The 21,294-nt window shown below is 40.2% G+C and overlaps 1 protein-coding gene across 1 annotated transcript; it reads right to left on the bottom strand.

Moving 5' to 3' along the window:
• Window positions 1-443: 443 nt before the first annotated feature.
• On the bottom strand, window positions 444-19,642 carry ALG2 (ALG2 alpha-1,3/1,6-mannosyltransferase). The gene is made up of 2 exons (XM_063452018.1): window positions 18,994-19,642; window positions 444-1,821 (listed from the first exon to the last, which is right to left on the bottom strand). Exons 1-2 carry the CDS (start codon window positions 19,306-19,308, stop codon window positions 913-915), a joined length of 1,224 nt encoding a protein of 407 aa, XP_063308088.1. The 5' UTR covers window positions 19,309-19,642; the 3' UTR covers window positions 444-912.
• Window positions 19,643-21,294: the final 1,652 nt, after the last annotated feature.

Genomic DNA, 21,294 nt, shown 5'->3' on the forward strand with positions numbered 1-21,294 from the left:
GTTTGCATGAAAATGCCTGAAGGCAATGGTAAAGCGCTGCGGAATTTGATGGCGCTATATAAATAATAACATAATAATAATACTCACCAGAACAACTACATTAAACTGTAGTTGTTCTGGTGACTATAGTGTCCTTTAAAATGTTGAGCTCTGTCTTATGGTGTTTTATACTCCACCTCTTCATCCTATTGTTCCTGTAAATTTTTGTAATGGTCTCATTTATTGTTAAATCTCCCCCCTTCTATAATATTGTAAAGCGCTACAGAATTTGTTGGCACTATATAAATGCTAATAATAATAATAATAATAATAATAATAAGAAACATTGCCCAGCCAGTGCAGTAATAGGGCTGTATAGGGACAAAACAAAAGAGATGAACCAGGTAGAGTCTTTGCTATGCAGGTGACTGGCAATAGTTATAAATAGACAAGTCCACCAGAAATATCTACAGCGTTCAAATTATTTATTGTAAGAAGCATCAAAAATTCTAACTAATTTTACATTTTAGGCCAAATGAACGCATAGACCTTTTTGGTAAAAAAATCACTCTGAATTCCCAACAAGTTGCACTTTAGTAAATAATCTTGATGGTCATAGATCACAGAAGAGAAGCTGGATCAATAAGAAGGACCAAATCTTCAGGAATATATATATTTGTTAATCAATCTTAATATGAATTAAACCTAATGTGGTTAATTTATTTAATTTACTGGTGAATGGTCAGGAATAAAGTCACATTTAACTCATTTAATATAGAGACATTTAACAAATATCACATGTGTTGTGAAAATGCACATTTGCAAAAATTTTACTCTATGTATTTGTCCAAAAAAATTATCTATGTACCATCAGCTGCTAACATGTCATTACACCTGTCAGAATTTTACATATCTTGCTTTTTTCAATAAACATTATTTACATTGTGTTAACTTGCATATGTGGTGATAAATCTGAGTTGAAAATGCTTCAAAAGAAAAGGTTTCTAGAACTCTTGCATGTCCTGCTTTTCCCATTGTAATTTTAAGACTTGGGTTTTTCACAAATCTTTCCATGGCATCACAGAATTCATGTGGTTGAGGCTGACAAAGATAACCTGTAACATTATTCACAACAGATTCTAATGGACCACCAGAATTAACAGCTATTACCGGGCTTCGCATGTACATAGCCTCTATGGGAACGATTCCAAAATGCTCATTACTTGGTGTGTACAGTACACATATACAATTATAGAGGAGGTTAAGTTTTTGCTCATCAGAAAAAGATCTTAAGAATGTTACATGATCACCTATACCTAATTGAGCAGTAAGATCATGTAGTTCCTGAAAATGCTCAACATTCTCTTTGACTCTTTCATCATATCCTCCAGCTATTATGAGATGAACTTTTTCCCATTCCAACATATTAAGTCTATCACGAAGATCACAAAAGGCTTTAAGTGCAAGATCTAGATTTTTCTTTCTTTCATATCGGTTTACAGACAGAAAAACATGTTTTCTTTTCATAGGAACAATGTTGCTCAAATCTTCAAAAACATTGCATTCAAATTTGCTGATATTTAGTGATGGATAGAGAACATATATTTCTCTGTGAGACAAAGAAGCAAATGTTTGCTTGAAAACATTAGCTGTGAAATGACTGTTTACAAGAATACAGTCTGCCATGCCGGTTGTTTTCTCTTCTAGCCAATCAATTGGTGTTCTGTAGATCCTTTTAAGTGCGGATATCCTCTGTGTGAGCAGCTGATCTGGAAAATGGCAATAAAACAAGATTTTCTTTGGTTTTCTAGTCCATTTGAAGAAAGGAATGCAAGCCGATACCTATGGGAGAAATTGGCATAATGGTGGTTTTAATGCAGCAATATTCTATAAAATCTTAAAACACTTTCACCTTATATAATGAACACTACAGTGTTATAAATACATTTATTAATAAGTCATGTAGTTCCTGAAGAAGGTAGCTGGGCAAGATTAAAAGCAAAGAAAGTGTAGAAATTACTAAAAAAATAACCCACCCCCATTAATCTGTACCCCATGTCCAGGCCTATCCAGCCTTATGATTTTAAGTCCTCGGAGCATTTGTTAACTGCTTCAGCAGTAGAATGTTAAAGGGACACTATAGTCACAAGAACAACTACAGCTTATTGTATTTGTTCTGGTTAGTATAATTATTCCTTTCAGGCTTTTTTTTTTTCAGGTCTTCAGACTATTTGCAGTAAACAAGGTATTTTCAGAGAAAATGCAGTGTTTACATTACAGCCTAGTGATAACTCCACTGGCCACTTCTCAGATGGCTACTAGAGGTGCTTCCAGTGGCAGTGCTACACACTGTGTGGTACTGCCATACCGTGTCTCCACCCTCTGCATGCACACACTGAACTTTCCTCATAGAGGATCTCTAGTAGGGGATGCTGACTGGCCAGGGCTGTGCTTGACTTATGCTGGCTCTGCCTCTGATCTGCCTCATTGACAGTCTCAGCCAATCCTATGGGTAAGCATTGTGATTGGCTCAGACTACCACTTCTGATGGTGTCAGCAGACAGCCGCAGGTCAGAGGCAGGCAGGGGTAGATGAAGCAACTGCACACTTAAATAAAAGTAAGATTGTAATATATTTATGGAGGCAAAAAAAGGGCCAGGGGGGGCTAGATGGTGGTTTTAACACAATAGGGTCAGGAGGCACTTCCTGACTTGTCACAGAGTTTAACTCTGTGAAATGACACTGGACATCCTCACTCGTCGCATCCAGCATCACCATCACACGGCGCACAGATCCCCCTTGGATTACATCTGAGGAGGCGGAAACAAGGTCAGCCTCGAGGGACCTCTGCACTGGAATCATTTAAATGAAAAAAGGTTTTTTTTTACCCTTTCATTGACACAGAGGCATAGGGACAATATAGTGTTAGAAATACAGCTTTGTATTCCTAACATTATAGTGTTCCTTTAATGCTTTATGAAAAGGACAGCACCAAGGAACTCCAGACACTCAATACAGTGCCTCTTTAAAAGTTAGCTAGGGATAGGGTTGTAGAATTGGAGAGTATGGTATTGGATTTAAGCGTTTATGTGTTAATATAAGAAGTAGGGTTAGAATTAGAACAACACATAGGGTTTGAATGGATTAGTATTTGTTCCAGTAGGGTAAGGTTTTAGTGATACAAAAAATAAAAGAGCAAGGAAATTGTCTGGCGCTGTTGTTCAGAAACGCCAAACTAGTAATAAATGGTAATAATATAGTAAGAACCTTTATTGAAAAACAATAATCAGAACATGGACACCCAAACGTAAAATAATAAAATAAAAAAATTATTGGAAGTAGAAAAAGAACACAAATCCTATGAATTTTTAAAGAGCAGCAGATGAATTCTATATCATCATGCTTATCTACTATAGTGCCAGGAACACACAGCTGTATTCCTTGAACTACAGTGCCATTACGGTGGCATCGAACGGTTGTGAGCTACAGCGCCCAAGGTGTACTCACCTCTGACGCGATCCTCTTCTGGGTGACTGCCCGACAGCCCAGGCAGTAGGGATCGACCGATTATCGGTTTTACCGATATAAATCGGCCGATATTCGGTATTTTCGGCAATATCGGTATCGGCCAATAGGGATACCGATATTGCCGATAATACCTCCCAGGACCGCCAGGCTCATTACAAGCCCGGCGGTCCTGGGGAGGCGGGCAGCAAGCGTTTACTCACCTCCCAGCAGCTCCCCAGTGTAAATCTCGCGAGACCCACGGCCAGCTCTGACGGACGCGGGTCTCTCGAGATTTACACTGGGGAGCTGGAGGAGCTGCTGGGAGGTGAGTAAACGCTTGCTGCCCACCCCACTTCCCTCCCCTCCCCCAGCTAAGCCAATGCCACTGGACCACCAGGGATTAACATATCCCCCCTCCCTGGCAAGGCAACAAGCAGGGAGGGGGGACAACAAAAAATAAATGATAATTAAATATATCAAAAAATAATAATTTAATATAAAAATTAAAAAATGTTTTTTTAATAAAAAAATGCCCCCTCACACACACACACACACACTATTATTATACACATACACTACACAAACACACTGTGTATATAATTCAGTGTGTTTGTATAGTGTGTGTGTATATATAATGCAGTGTGTTTGTATAGTGTGTATATATAATGCACACTACACAAACACACTGCATTACACACACACACACACTATACAAACACACACTGCATTATATACACACACACTATACAAACACACACTGCATTATATACACACACACACTATACAAACACACACACACACACACACACTATACAAACACACACACACACACACACTGCACAAACACACACTATACAAACACACACTGCATTATATACACACACACTATACAAACACACTATACAAACACACTGCATTATATACACACACACACTGCATTATATACACACACACTGCATTATATACACACACACTGCATTATATACACACACACTGCATTATATACACACACACTGCATTATATACACACACACTGCATTATATACACACACACTATACAAACACACACTATACAAACACACACTATACAAACACACACTATACAAACACACACTATACAAACACACACTATACAAACACACACTATACAAACACACACTATACAAACACACACTGCATCCACTACACACACACTCACAGCTCCCCTGTCTAAACACACTGCATCCACTACACGTGGCATGTATATTTTGTGCATTTACCTTTAGAAATAGTTTTTTATTTTCCAAAATGGTAAATGTACAGAATATCGGCAAATTATATCGGCTATCGGCATGAAAGTTCACAGAATATCGGTATCGGCTCTAAAAAAATCAATATCGGTCGATCCCTACCAGGCAGTACCCCCCTCGGCAATTTAAGCCACAGGGGGCCATGTCATCAGATCATATGGCAGGCATAGCCCCTACTGGTGAAATAAGATTAGTCAAGCAATCAGGGTAAAACACACACACACACCTCGAGTATAAGCATATTTTTTTTTGTGCTGAAAAAGCCCCACTCAGCGTATACTCAAGTCAGTGACTGTATTATAGCAACTTACATTGCCATAATACAGACCAGGACCGCCGGGCTCATTACAAGCCCGCCAGGAAGCGTTTACTTACCTTTACAGCAGCTCCTGTCAGCTGCCCTGTTCAGCTCACAGTGTAAGTCTCGCGAGACCCGCGGCCGTCAGAGCGGTGCAATGGTTTACCGTGGCAACGCTCCGCGCGGCACGCAGACCGCAAGACTTACACTGCGAGCTGACAGGAGCTGCACGGAGCTGACGCAAAGGTAAATAAACGCTTCATGCCACCCCTCCTCCCCCCCCCACTGCACAGCCCATTCACTGGACCACCAGGGATTGCCATAGCCCCCCTCCCTGGCCAGGTATTAAAGGGACACTATAGTCACCTGAATAACTTTAGCTTAATGAAGCAGTTTTGGTGTATAGAACATGCCCCTGCAGCCTCACTGCTCAATCCTCTGCCATTTAGGAGTTAAATCCCTTTGTTTATGAACCCTAGTCACACCACCCTGCAGGTGACTTGCACAGCCTTCCATTAACACTTCCTGTAAAGAGAGCCCTATTTAGTTCTGTTTAATTAAGATTTCTTATCCCATGCTATGTTAATAGCTTGCTAGACCCTGCAAGAGCCTCCTGTGTGTGATTAAAGTTCAATTTAGAGATTGAGATACAATTATTTAAGGTAAATTACATCTGTTTGAAAGTGAAACCAGTTTTTTTTTTCCATGCAGGCTCTGTCAATCATAGCCAGGGGAGGTGTGGCTAGGGCTGCATAAACAGAAACAAAGTGATTTAACCCCTTCACGACGAGTGACGGACGAGGTCCGTCACTCAGGGGAATGCGTTAATGACGAGTGACGGACCTCGTCTGTCACCCGTTAAAATTAACCCCAGATCGCCGCAATCGCGGCGATCGTGGGGTTAATGGTGCTCCGGTCTGCCTCTGCATTAGAGGCAGACCGGGAGCACCGGATCGGGCTGCCCCAGTACATGTGCCCGCTCTGACAGCATGTCTGAGCGGGCACATGTGCTCTCTATACTCACCTCCGCCTCCCTGCACTTCCTGGTTCTGTGTGAAGTGCAGGGAGACGGATCTTCAGTGATCCTGCCCCCTGGTGGAAAAAAAAATACCCATTTTAATAAAAAATTAACCTCTTCCCTGCCAATTGATCACTGACTACAGTGATCAATTGGCAGGGATTACATTTTACTAAGATCTGATTTTTTTTTAACCCCTGAGGGTTAATTCTTTTTTTTTTAACCCTCAGGGGTACAATTTATTTTATTAATTAATTTAAATATTTTAACATTATAAATTTAGCTAGCTGGGGAGGGTGGAAGTTAGTGGGGAATTGGGGGATTTAGTATTACGCTAACTAGGGGTTAACGTTAAAAAAAGTTTAAAAATAAGCTTCAAAAAGTTAAAAAATTAAGTTAAAGTTTTAATAACGTTTAAGTAAAAAATTTTAAAAAATAAACCCTTTACCCAGTCCAAATAAAAATTAACCCCTTCCCTGCCAGTCGATCACTGCCTACAGTGATCAAAATACAGATCACAGTATTATACTGTTCTAATTTTTTTTTTAACCCCTGACGATTAACTTATTTATTTTTTAACCCTCAGGGGTTAAATTTATTTAATTAACTAATTTAAATATTGTATAATTAAATATTTTGCTAGCTGGGGTGGGTGGGAGTTATGGGAAAATGGGGAATTTACTGTTAGTGCTGCTTACTGCTAGTTAGGGGTTAACGTAAAAAAAAAAAGCTTAGAAAAATGTTAAATCTGTAAAAAAAAGTTTTACGAAAGTTTAGGAAACTTTAAAAAAATGAATAATCAAAACAAAAGTTTAAAAAATAGTTTTAAAAAGTAAAAAAAGTTTTAAAAAGTAAAAAAATACATTTAATAACGCTCATTACCACTACACCTGGTACAAGCTAGCGGAAAAATGATCCCACGCTAAGGTTCAAAATATGCCTTTTGAAATACCCTGGGATGTCTTCTTTAAGAAATGGTATGGCTTCATGGGGTATTTGGTTTATATAGCCTGGTAAAATACTCTAAAATGGGACATGGGCACAGCGTAAAAATTCAAAATGTGAAAAAAAATGGAATGGCTGTGTCCCAAATGTGCCCCTCCGATGTCCACATATACCTGGCAAAGGTACATACTGGGGTATTTTTGTACTCAGCAGACATAGCTGAGCAAAATATGAAGTATTATACAGTGGTAGTACACATATGGTTTGCAAAATATACTGTGCAAACTCACTTTGTGTGTCAAAAAGGCAGAAAAAAACGCTTATAACCACTACACCTGGTACACGCTAGCGGAAAAATGATCCCACGCTAAGGTTCAAAATATGCCTTTTGAAATACCCTGGGGTGTCTACTTTAAGAAGTGGTAGGCCTTTGTGGGGTAGTTTGAATTTAAAACCTGCAAAGATGCTTGGAAATTGCACATAGGCCCGGCGTCAAAATTCAAAGTTCGGTCAAAACTGATATGGCTTGGTCTCCTATATGGCACTGTAGCTTGGGGGAGTTGAACTTAGTGGCACACATGAAATATACAAAATGCCCAGCAAAAATGCAATCCGTATGTAAAAAATGCACAAAATTATTTTTACCACATACTTTGGCATGTAATGGTAAAAAAATGGGGGCATGTTAAGGCACAATATGCACCTTATGAGATACCCTGGAGTGTCTTCTTTTACAAATGGTAGGCCTTTGTGGGGTGTTTTTGAACAGTCAAACTGTTATAATACCCCAAATGGAAGCATAGGCTCATTAAATCCGTCTCTCAAAATTCTACTGTGAATACTGAAAAGTACAGGTCTCCTGTATGGCACTGTAGCTTCACGAAATAGTGCCATAGACATACAATGGGGGTGTCCTTTTACTCAGAAGACTTAGCTGAGCATAATTTGGGGGGTTTGAACTTAGTGGCACACATGAAATATACAAAATGCCCAGCAAAAATGCAATCCGTATGTAAAAAATGCACAAAATTATTTTTTACCACATACTTTGGCATGTAATGGTAAAAAAATGGGGGCATGTTAAGGCACAATATGCACCTTATGAAATACCCTGGAGTGTCTACTTTTACAAATGGTAGGCCTTTGTGGGGTTTTTTTGAACAGTCAAACTACTATAATACCCCAAATGGAAGCATAGGCTCATTAAATCAGTCTCTCAAAATTCTACTGTGAATACTGAAAAGGACAGGTCTCCTATATGGCACTGTAGCTTCACGAAATAGTGCCAAAGACATACAATGGGGGTACCGTTGTACTCAGCAGAAGTAACTGAACACATAATAAAACTTTGTACAGGAATAGCACACACCAACTTTACAAAATACACATGAGAAGTTCTTGGTTATAAGTTTGTGTGCGAAAACCCCCAAAAAACACAATTTTACTCCAATATTTAGCAGAGGTTGGCGGTAAAATGGCTACGTAGAAAGTGTCAAAACAACCTTAGGTAAATAGCCTGTGGTGTCTACTTTATATAAATATATACTTTTGTGTGGCAATTTTGTTTTCTTTTATGGCTATTAGGCTTACAAGACAAACATACCAAATTCTAAAATCGCTCCACATAAAAAGTTTATTTTACTCCTTGTGCTTTGTGACCTGTAACTACCAAAAAAAACTGAAAATCCCAGACACATTATATATTCTGTAATTCAGAACAACTAAATGAATTTATTTTTTATTACTTTCCTTAACCTGCACTAATTATGTACACATTATTATTGCAAAAACTGTAAAAAAAAAAACACACAAAAATTAATTTTGCATATTTCTGTATTTTTTTTATAATAAATAAGCATTTATATATATATATATATGTGTTACATCAAATTAAAGCCCTTTCTGTCCTTTAAAAAACGGTATATAATATGTGTCGGTGCAATAAATTAGTAAAATGCAAATTGCAGTTGAACGCAAATAGCAAAAAATGCAAAAAATGCCGTTGTCATTAAGTGAAAGACAAGCTTCTGAAGCTCTGTCCTTAAGGGGTTAAGGACCGGCCTGTTTTTGCGATGTTTGTACGTTAAGGACCAGAGCAGTTTTAACACTTTTGTGGTGTTTGTGTTTAGCTGTAATTTTCCGCTCTCTCATTTACGGTTCCCATACAAGTTATATATTGTTTTTTTCACGACGAGAAGGGCTTTCTTTACATACCATTATTTGTATTATGTCATATATTGTATTAAAAAAAAATAAAAAAAATGGTGAAAAATTTAAAAAAAAAACATGTTTTTGGACTTTTACTTGAAAAATCTTTTACTTATCTACAAAAGCTAATGAAAAAAACTGCTAAATTGATTCAAAATTTTGTCCCGAGTTTAAAAACACCCAGTGTTTACATGCTTTATTGCTTTTTTTTGCAAGTTATAGGCCTATAAATACAAGTAGGAAATTGCTGTTTCAATATATATATATATTTTAAATGTATCAATAGTGACATTGTAACACCGTTATCTGTCATAAATGCCCGAAACACACCTAACATGTACATATTTTTTTAAAGTAGACAACCCAGGGTATTCAAAATGGGGTATGTCCAGTCTTTTTTAGTAGCCACCTAGTCACAAACACTGGCCAAAGATAGCATTTATATTTGCTTGTGTGTTAAAAATGCAAAAAACGCTAACTTTGGCCAGTGTTTGTGACTAGGTGGCAACTAAAAAAGGCTGAACATACCCCATTTGCAATACCTTGGGTTGTCTTCTTTTGCAAATGGTATGCCATCATGGGGCTAATTCTCATTCCTTGGCTACCATACGCTCTCAAAGGCAACCTAACCAATCTGACAAATTTCAATAAAAAAAAAAAGTAAAATCAAGCCTTATATTTGACCCTGTAACTTTCACAAACACTATAAAACATCTACATGTGGGGTACTGTTATACTCAGGAGACTTCGCTGAACACAAATATTAGTGTATCAGAACAGTAAAATATATCACAGCAATAATATCCTCAGTGAAAGAGCCGTTTGTGTGTGAAAAATGCAAAAAACTTCACTTTCACTGACAATATCATCGCTGTGATATGTTTTACTGTTTTGAAACACTAATATTTGTGTTCAGCGAAGTCTCCCGAGTAAAACAGTACCCCCATGTACAGGATTTAGGGTGTCATAGAAAGTTACAGGGTTAAACACAGTGCTAGCAAATTAAATTATCTGGACTTTCGGCCTGGGTTGGCAGGCAGGTCCCTCGAATTGCAATCATTAAAATTACTTAATTAGGTAAAAATATTACATAAATATGCACGTATAATTTTAATATATATACATATTTATATATTTGACGTCTATGTGTATATTTATGAAATTATTTATGTAATTATGTATGTGGACATATGTATATTTCGTATTATTTTTAATTTATTTATACATAGATATATATATATCATTACATTCTAAGTGTATTTTGATATAAATATATATATATATATATATATATATCAATATCAAAATACTGTTAGAATAAAATTGCATATATATAATTTTTTTTAATTATTAAAAATTATTTTTATTTTTTGTTATTTATTTTTATTAACATATTATTTGTATTTTATAATATATATACCATATATATAGTTATTATATATATTGTATATATTCGTGTGTAATTTAAATATAAGTGTATTTTTATATTAATATACGTATATATAAATATAAAAATACACTTAGTATGACATTATATATATGATACATATACATATATTATATATATATATATATATATATATATATATATATATATAGATATATATAGATATATATATATATATATATATATAGATATATATATATATATATATATATAGATATATATATATATATATATAGATATATATATATATATATAGATATATATATATATATATATAAGGAAACAAAATAATCCTGCACTCCACAATCCAAACGTAAATGCCCGGTGCTTGTCCAGCAAAATACAAAAAACGAAGAAAAGATAGCACTCCCAGGACTTGTAAGTAAATATAAAACTTAACTTTTAATCAATCGGCAAGAGGTCGACGTTTCAGTCTGTTAACCACAGACTTTCATCAGGACTAAAGCACAACACCATAAAATGACATATATATACAATAAATACACATTGGTAATCAACTTACCCGCCACCAAACCAATTACGTCTCCCTGTCAGCTCCGGCTGGGTTTGCCGCGGGTTCCGCCGACGTCAATGCGTGCGTCGCAATGACGTCATTGCACGGCGCCGGCGTCATTACACCACGTGACCACATGCCCGTCAGCATCATGGGGAGTGTTGTCATGGAAATGGACTCCATGGCAACCTAATAAAAACAATAATAAACGGCTGAAGCGGAAAGTAGGCGAACATTTGAATTACATTACTTATTCCAAATGCATGAGTGTAACCACTATCTCCAATCAATCGGGGGATTATAAGGCTCACAATAATTACAGTCCATGGCAGGACAAAATCAAGATGAATTTTTAAGGGGGCAGAGCATTAAAGGGATAAATTTCCTAGGGAATCCAAAGAAAATTAGAAATTAAGCGAATGGGCCCATAATGTTAAATAACATGGAGTCTTACTTTCCGTAAGGTGTTTACCCAATATATAAACACCGAGATTTCAGGGCTTGCAATAGAATAGCCTAGCATATTGACCCCGCAATTATAGCGACTATAAGAACAATGGTGCTCAATCATGTTCAAAGAAATTGAACCAAGGAGTAAATATCTATATGGAGACTGAATCATGGGCCCATCTGTATACTGATCAAACCTCCAAAGTATGCCCACTAAGTGGCTTCCAGGAATAATTAGTGAATGACTAACTAAGAAACAACAATCTGGAAAAAATATATACAGATAGGTGATATCAATGAAAAACGCATATCAAGGACCCACTTCGTGGATTGGTCCCCATGTCAATATATTCACTATATTAGTCAAAATAACCTACGGACACCTAAAGAATGGAGGAATATGAAGAATATGAAAAGGGTGGAGACAATGACCATCCTCTAAACTGGACAACCAGGGAGGTGGCTTAACCCCAAGGGCGGGCCCCCAACACCTATGCCAGTATATATCAGGTCATCCAAAGTAATAAACTATAAGAACACAGACAACGAATATTTTTCATTCAGTCCAAGGGGATGGACCGTTTGTAGTGTCCTAATCCAGAACAACTCTCTTTGGAGGAGCATCTTTTTTCGATCACCCCCTCTCCTAGGTGCTGGGACATGATCTATAGCCATCAGCTTCATGGATGGCAAGTTATGGCCAAGTTCGAGAAAGTGCTTTGCTACCGGTAACTCCGACTTCTGGTCCCTGTATGCTGTTCTGATGCTTGACCTATGGTTCCTGATCCGTTCCCTCAAGGGCAAGTCCGTTTTCCCGATGTATGTTAAACCACACGGACACATGAGTTTGTATATCACAAAATCGCTGGTACATGTTAGTCGATGTTGGATGCGGAAGCTGGTTCCCGTGTGAGGATGTGTGAACGTTTTTCCGGGGATCATATGCCCACAAGTCACACATCCTAAACAGCGATAGCATCCCAGATTCTGTGGAGTACTGCTCTTCGTGTAGCAGTGAACTGGATCGGTGTTCACTAGCAGATCCCTCAGATTTTTGTTCCTCTTGTAACAGAACATAGGAGGATTCTGGAATATAGGAGGCAGTGTCACATCATTGCTAAGTGTTCTCCAATTTGCCTCAATAATTTGTTTGAATATTGGTGATGATGTTGTGAACGTGGTGGGGAAGACCAATCTGTCAGATTTTTCCTTAAGTGCAGGAGTGTCAAATGTAGCCCGCCCTCGGTCAAGTGCCTTCTGTAAAATCTGGCATGTATACCCTCGTTGTCGAAATTTTTCCCACATTAGCCCTAGCTGTTCTTGGGCTCTTATTGGATCTGAGTTATTTCTCAGGACACGCAAGAACTGTGAGTAGGGTAGAGAGTTCTTTAATGAGCCAGGGTGGAAGCTATTAGCCTGAAGGATTGTATTTCGGTCCGTCGGCTTAGAGTATAAAGTATAGGCCAGTCTCGACCCTTCCCGTAGTACTCTAATGTCCAGGAAGTCAACTGATGTCAAGTCCATCTCTGCTGTTAATTTGATATTGCTGGTGCTTATATTGATGGACTGGACCATTTCTTTGGCCTCGGCTATGGAGCCAGTAACCAACATAAAGATATCGTCGATATACCTTGCATACTTCAGGATACGGCCATGATAGGGTTGCAGAATGTGTCTGGTTTCAAATTCAAACATGTAGCCGTTAGCATACATGGGTGCCATAGCCGCACCCATGGATGTACCAGCAATTTGTCTGTACCACTCCGTCTCGAACCTGAAGTAATTCTGGGACAGGACTATTTCCAAAAGCTCCAACGTGTACTCTATGGGAGGTCCTATGTAGTGTGTAGATTGCGATAATATCGACCTCATAGCATCTATCCCCTCTTGATGGGGTATCACGGTGTACAAGCTTGACACATCACACGTCAATAGAACAACCGGTTCAGAGGGTAATGTTGTCTCAGATAATAATCTTATGAAGCTTGGGGTGTCCTTTATGCAGGTGGGAAGATGTTCAATGGGTTCTTTAAACAAGAAATCCAGCCATTTTGCCAGCGGTTCCAGAACTCCCCCAATTGCCGACACTATGGGGCGGCCTGGAGGTTTATCCAAATTTTTATGGACTTTGGGCAATGAGTAAATCACAGGCGTCCTTGGTGAAGTTGTTTGAAGATATTGGTAGAGTTCCATCGAAACTACATTTGACACTCCTGCACTTAAGGAAAAATCTGACAGATTGGTCTTCCCCACCACGTTCACAACATCATCACCAATATTCAAACAAATTATTGAGGCAAATTGGAGAACACTTAGCAATGATGTGACACTGCCTCCTATATTCCAGAATCCTCCTATGTTCTGTTACAAGAGGAACAAAAATCTGAGGGATCTGCTAGTGAACACCGATCCAGTTCACTGCTACACGAAGAGCAGTACTCCACAGAATCTGGGATGCTATCGCTGTTTAGGATGTGTGACTTGTGGGCATATGATCCCCGGAAAAACGTTCACACATCCTCACACGGGAACCAGCTTCCGCATCCAACATCGACTAACATGTACCAGCGATTTTGTGATATACAAACTCATGTGTCCGTGTGGTTTAACATACATCGGGAAAACGGACTTGCCCTTGAGGGAACGGATCAGGAACCATAGGTCAAGCATCAGAACAGCATACAGGGACCAGAAGTCGGAGTTACCGGTAGCAAAGCACTTTCTCGAACTTGGCCATAACTTGCCATCCATGAAGCTGATGGCTATAGATCATGTCCCAGCACCTAGGAGAGGGGGTGATCGAAAAAAGATGCTCCTCCAAAGAGAGTTGTTCTGGATTAGGACACTACAAACGGTCCATCCCCTTGGACTGAATGAAAAATATTCGTTGTCTGTGTTCTTATAGTTTATTACTTTGGATGACCTGATATATACTGGCATAGGTGTTGGGGGCCCGCCCTTGGGGTTAAGCCACCTCCCTGGTTGTCCAGTTTAGAGGATGGTCATTGTCTCCACCCTTTTCATATTCTTCATATTCCTCCATTCTTTAGGTGTCCGTAGGTTATTTTGACTAATATAGTGAATATATTGACATGGGGACCAATCCACGAAGTGGGTCCTTGATATGCGTTTTTCATTGATATCACCTATCTGTATATATTTTTTCCAGATTGTTGTTTCTTAGTTAGTCATTCACTAATTATTCCTGGAAGCCACTTAGTGGGCATACTTTGGAGGTTTGATCAGTATACAGATGGGCCCATGATTCAGTCTCCATATAGATATTTACTCCTTGGTTCAATTTCTTTGAACATGATTGAGCACCATTGTTCTTATAGTCGCTATAATTGCGGGGTCAATATGCTAGGCTATTCTATTGCAAGCCCTGAAATCTCGGTGTTTATATATTGGGTAAACACCTTACGGAAAGTAAGACTCCATGTTATTTAACATTATGGGCCCATTCGCTTAATTTCTAATTTTCTTTGGATTCCCTAGGAAATTTATCCCTTTAATGCTCTGCCCCCTTAAAAATTCATCTTGATTTTGTCCTGCCATGGACTGTAATTATTGTGAGCCTTATAATCCCCCGATTGATTGGAGATAGTGGTTACACTCATGCATTTGGAATAAGTAATGTAATTCAAATGTTCGCCTACTTTCCGCTTCAGCCGTTTATTATTGTTTTTATTAGGTTGCCATGGAGTCCATTTCCATGACAACACTCCCCATGATGCTGACGGGCATGTGGTCACGTGGTGTAATGACGCCGGCGCCGTGCAATGACGTCATTGCGACGCACGCATTGACGTCGGCGGAACCCGCGGCAAACCCAGCCGGAGCTGACAGGGAGACGTAATTGGTTTGGTGGCGGGTAAGTTGATTACCAATGTGTATTTATTGTATATATATGTCATTTTATGGTGTTGTGCTTTAGTCCTGATGAAAGTCTGTGGTTAACAGACTGAAACGTCGACCTCTTGCCGATTGATTAAAAGTTAAGTTTTATATTTACTTACAAGTCCTGGGAGTGCTATCTTTTCTTCGTTTTTTATATATATATATATATATGAAACATGGGGGGATGGTTGCATGGTTGCACTCACCTAAACATGCTTAAATGGGGTGCTGCTGGGGGCCATATTATACAATAAACAATACACAAGATCCAGCGTACTCTCCTATCTACTAAACAGCAACTTCAATGTTGACAGATTTTATTAGTTTGTAAAAGTTTTTTTTAAAAACACCTAATCTAGGCAAAAAAATGGGGATTTAGTTACATTATATGATCATACATTGCATAAGCCTGCCACAACGTCCATGTACCCCATCTTTGGCAGGTCCTACTCTCACAGTCTAATGTCTGCTCTTATGAGATTAACCACTTACTTGGGAAAAAATTCCATCTGAGGCTCTCTGCAGTACAAGGCTAAATAGGGACCTGAGATGAGGCACCTGTAACAGGGAGGGGTGCAAAACCAAGGAGTTGGCTAAACTCCCAAATATATATAGGAAACATGGGGGGATGGTTGCACTCACCTAAACATGCTTAAATGGGGTGCTGCTGGGGGCCATATTATACAATAAACAATACACAAGATGCAGCGCACTCTCCTATCTACTAAACAGCAACTTCAATGTTGACAGATTTTATTAGTATGTAAAAGTTTTTTTTTAAAACACCTAATCTAGGCAAAAAAAATGGGGATTTAGTTACATTATATGATCATACATTGCATAAGCCTGCCACAAAGTCAATGTACCCCATCTTTGTATGTATGATCATATAATGTAACTAAATCCCCATTTTTTTTGCCTAGATTAGGTGTTTTTAAAAAAAACTTTTACAAACTAATAAAATCTGTCAACATTGAAGTTGCTGTTTAGTAGATAGGAGAGTGCGCTGGATTTTGTGTATTGTTTATATATATATATATATATATATATATATATACACATACACACACACACACACACACACACACACACTATATTTTTTTTTACACTGATTGTTTTTTTTTTTATTTTATGATTTTTCACTTGCAGGGAGACTGCCTGTCAGCACAGACAGTCCCCCTGCAGGCAGACACATGGACCCTTATTGCGGTCATGTGGTCGAGTGATCACATGGCCATGGGGTCCTGATCTGCCGAGGGGGGACTGCCCGGGCAGACAGGCAGTCCCCCTGGACCGGGAGGAGAGCTGATCGCCGCCGTGGGACCGACGGCGATCAGGTAAGTTGCCCAAAACCGTTATGACGGTTCAGGACCGTCAGCGGTCCAAACGCACGTTTTACCGCTGACGGTCCTGAACCGTCAGCAGTCCTTAAAGGGTTAACACCTAAATGGCAGTTATTTGGGCAGTGAAATTGCAGGGGAATGAGCTATACACTAAAACTGCTTTATTTAGCTAGTCATTTAGGTGACTATAGTGTTCCTTTAAGCAGAGAGGGGGGAAAAAAATAAAATAAAAAAAATTGTAATTTTATAATATTAACCCGTTATGGCGCTCTATGCCGTCCCCATTTAAAAGGGCTTTAAAGCCGTTGCGGCGGCGGCATAGAGCGCCGTAACGGCTGCAGCCCCCAGAGCGCCCGAGATACTTACCTTCCCGGCGCTCCGCTTCTGGAGGACTGCCTCACAGCCCAGGCAGCCCTCCCATGGCAAAAGAAGCCCCCGGGGGCTCTCAAAGAGTTAATCCCTTGTCTATACTGTAAAAACACAATCCTTAAGGTAAACAAGTTGGAATCCCAATTAAAAGTTGCGGAGCTTCAGAGATGCAATCAAGGAGTCACCAACTTTTAGAATATGCAGTGCAGTTTTAGGCATCACTTTTATGCAGAGTGCAGAGGCAAGTTACAAATTTAATATAGATTTGAAAACATAAATAGCTGACCGCTCTCAGCAACTAATGCCACCTTTGTATCCAGGGATTTATTTACCACAAGGCAAACAAGGCATTTGCCTAGGGCAGCACTTTCAGGGGGGGCGCCAAAAAATGCCACCCCAAGCTCCCAGACAAATGCCTTCCTTGCCTTGTGTTCTGGGGCTTTCCACCTTACTGTGAGTGAGTGAGTGAGTGTAGCTGTCAGTGTGTGTCTGTGAGTGAGTTAAAGTGTGTGTGTGTCTTTCAGTGAGAATGGGTGTGCCTGTGAGTGTGTGTCAGTGTTTGTATGTCATTTTATGTGTATCAGAGTGTGTTCCTGTCAGTGAGTGGGTGTGTGTGTCTGTGAGTGAGTGAAAGTGTGTGTGTCTTTCAGTTAGAATGGGTGTGCCTGTGAGTGTGTGTCAGTGTGTGTATGTCGTTTTATGTGTATCTGAGTGTGTCTGTCAGTGAAAGTGTGTTGGTTAAACAGTGTGTGCTTGTGAGTGTATGTGTGTGCCAATGACTGTGAGAATATCTGTCAGTGAGTGTATATCAGTGCATGTATCAATGAGGGCATGTGTCTGTCAGTCAAAAAAGTGGCCTTGACACGAATTGGGGGGTCAAATTTAGATTTTGGGGGTGCCCGAATTTAGTCGTGCCTAGGGCAGCACAAATCCAAAATACACCAGTTTGTATCAGCTCTCGAGGCTCACTTAGGGGGTAAAACCATCTGAGAACAGTTTAATCTCTTGATGTCTGGGAGCCTTCTGGCACCATAACAACTTTATTTTGACAAAGTTGTATTGGTGTTAGCAGGCTGCCCGGGGGACACTCTCACCTCAAGGGATTAAACAGTTCTAAGTGAGCATCAGAGCTGATCTCACCTTACCCCAGGCAGAACTCAACTTCTGAAATTTAAATTTCAGAAAGCGCAAAGTGCCTTAAGACAGGCGCCGATGGTTGGCTGAGAGCGGTAAGCTGACATGCTCAGCCAATCAGTGACTCCCCATTCACAAAACTACCTTGAAAAGAAATATACCCAAGCCACTTCCTGGTTTTCTTAAGAACTAGAAAATATTTCAGTCATCCTACGCACAAAAATATGGTAAACATGAGCACCTCGCAAAAACACACGGGTCACTAGATTTAGAATGGTTTACTGGACACACATCATTAATACATTCTGAAAGTCATTATATAAAGAAAGCTTCCTTCAAGAATGTGGAAGCGTTGTAGGATGGAAAAAGATACCAAAGAGAACACCTCGGCTTCAGCATTATTGAACTTATTTTCCTCCGGCGGTATACGAATTCTGCATACCACAAGTTTCAATCATGTTACCTTTGTCCAGGGAAGCATATGGCTTTGTGTCCGACAACCTGTCAATAACTTATGAAAGAGACCAGTAAGGTGTCCCGTTAGTAAAATGTGGTAAAAAGTAATGAGGAATCGTGCACAGCTAGCACTCACCTGGTCACAAAACACCACATCGAATGTCTCCCCACTAAGGAACACTATGTACAAAGCTAGGAAGATCATTCGGATATAAGCACATAGGGCATGGCACCTGCCCATCAGGCTCCTGGGAAGCCAATCTCCGCAGCATCGAATCGGAATGCCCGAATCCTTAGTCTCTGAAAAGCAATGTTTTAAGTCGTAATGGGCTGTCCACATCCGAACATCACAGCCACGAGATTTCAGCGCCAATGCCGCGTCCACGACCAGCCTCTCGGCCCCTCCGATTCCCAGATCCGGATGGACAAACAACACGATCGGCGGCTCCATTACTCCCCAACAAGTCAATGGGATGATGACGTAAAGAGAGACTTACTTTACGGCCACTCTACATTTGGGTAGTGGCTATTCACAAAAGTCACGCACGCTGTGTTAAAGTAGTGATTGCAGAATAAAATGTACATTCTTAGCACGGTAGGTTGTTTTTCCACATCTGCACTGGCTCACTACACTAGTAAAAACTGCGTTTGAGGAGGACTTCCGTATCTCTTTGCTATGTCCGTTCCGGTGATCTGATACATTATTTTTATTTTCTCCCCTGAAGACTCTGCAACCATCGGCACTCCTCCTCCTTCTAGAGCTCACTGTGGCTGCTCGGCGAGGTCCTGCAAGGTAAGTAAAGTTACACTTAGGACAATTAGGGTTAAGATGACGGTCAAAAATTGGATTGTAAACTCAGTGTAACTGTAACATTACTTGCCTTGCAGGACCTTGCCATGCCACTTCATCGATCATGAGGGAGGAAGGTCCAATAATTATTTCATAATTGGTATTTCATAATCATAGAATCTTTCTTTAATAAAGGATCACTGTAGTGTCAGGAAAACAAACTCATTTTCCTGACACTATCTAATCCTTAGGTCCCCCCTCCCGCAGGGCTGAAGGGGTTAACCCCTACAGCCACTTACCTTCATCAAATAATAGAGGTCCAGGCACTCCTTGGTTCAAGTGAGCTTGACAAAGACCTTTTGGGGTCGAAACGTTGCTGCTGTGGATCTTAATGAAGTACCTGTCTTGAACCAAGGTGCATGGACCTTTATTATTTTATTAATCTTTGGAAATCTGGTGTTTAATTCCGGTTCAGCAAGCACCCTGGCTCAGATTTATGGGAGTGAGTGCAGTTCCACACACACTACTAAAGACTTACCTTTATACAGCGCCAGGCTCCCTCGGCGCTGGTGACCTCTCCTCCCCCTCCGAAGTCAGCTCCCGAGTGGATCCGAATGCGCATGCGCGACCAGAGCTTTCTCAGTGCTTTCTTATGGACGTTCTGAATCGCATTGAGCATCGGGGAAGCGCCACTAGCCACTTTCAGGAAGACAGCAACTAGAGGCTGGATTACCCTGCAATGTAAACATAGCAGTTTCTCTGAAACTGCTATGTTTACAGCTGCAGGGTTAAAACCTGGGGAACCTGGCACCCAGACCACTGCATTGAGCTGAAATGATCTGGGTGACTATAGTGGTCCTTTAACCCGTTAACGCCGTTACGGCGTTCCATGCCGTCCCCATTATAATGGGCTTTAAAGCCGTTGCGGCGGCATGGAACGCCGTAACGGCTTTGAGCCCCAGGAGGTACGTTATACTTACCTCCGCCGCGATCCTCTTCTGGGGGGCTGCCTGACAGCCCAGGCAGCCCTCCCACGGGCCCCCGGGGGCCATGTGATCGCTCTCAAAGAGCGATCACATGGCCCCCTATAGCTGGCTATGGATCTGCCAGCAGGGGGACTGTCTAAAATATCAGACAGTCCCCCTGCTGGTAAGAAAGTATAAAAAAATAAATTAAACATGTTAAAAAATACATTTTAAATATTTTTATATATATATAATATGTATATATATTCAGGGCTCGAGTCCTGCAGGAACGCATGGGAACGGCGTTCCTGCACTTTTTCCAAAGCAGGAACGCCGTTCCCGTTCCCAGTCCTGCAGGACCTGCCCTGCTACCTGCATACAGGTCCCATCACACGCTGTGTTTCCTCTCCAGCTCTAACTCTCGCGAGACCCGCGGCTGTGAGAGCGTTGCCACGGGTTACCATGGCAACGCTACGCACAGGCGAGTCTCGCGAGAGTTAGAGCTGGAGAGGAAACACAGCGTGTGATGGGACCTGTGTGCAGCGGCTGGCTCCCCCACCGGACCACCAGGCGATCTCCCCCCTCCCTGACAAGGTAAGAAGCAGGGAGGGGGGAATAAACTAAAAAAAATACACACATAAAGTTAAAAAAAAAAAAAATGCTCCCCTCCCTATCATCCTGC

The sequence above is a fragment of the Pelobates fuscus genome, chromosome 4, assembly GCF_036172605.1.
Source record: "Pelobates fuscus isolate aPelFus1 chromosome 4, aPelFus1.pri, whole genome shotgun sequence".
In the NCBI taxonomy this organism is placed as follows: domain Eukaryota; kingdom Metazoa; phylum Chordata; class Amphibia; order Anura; family Pelobatidae; genus Pelobates; species Pelobates fuscus.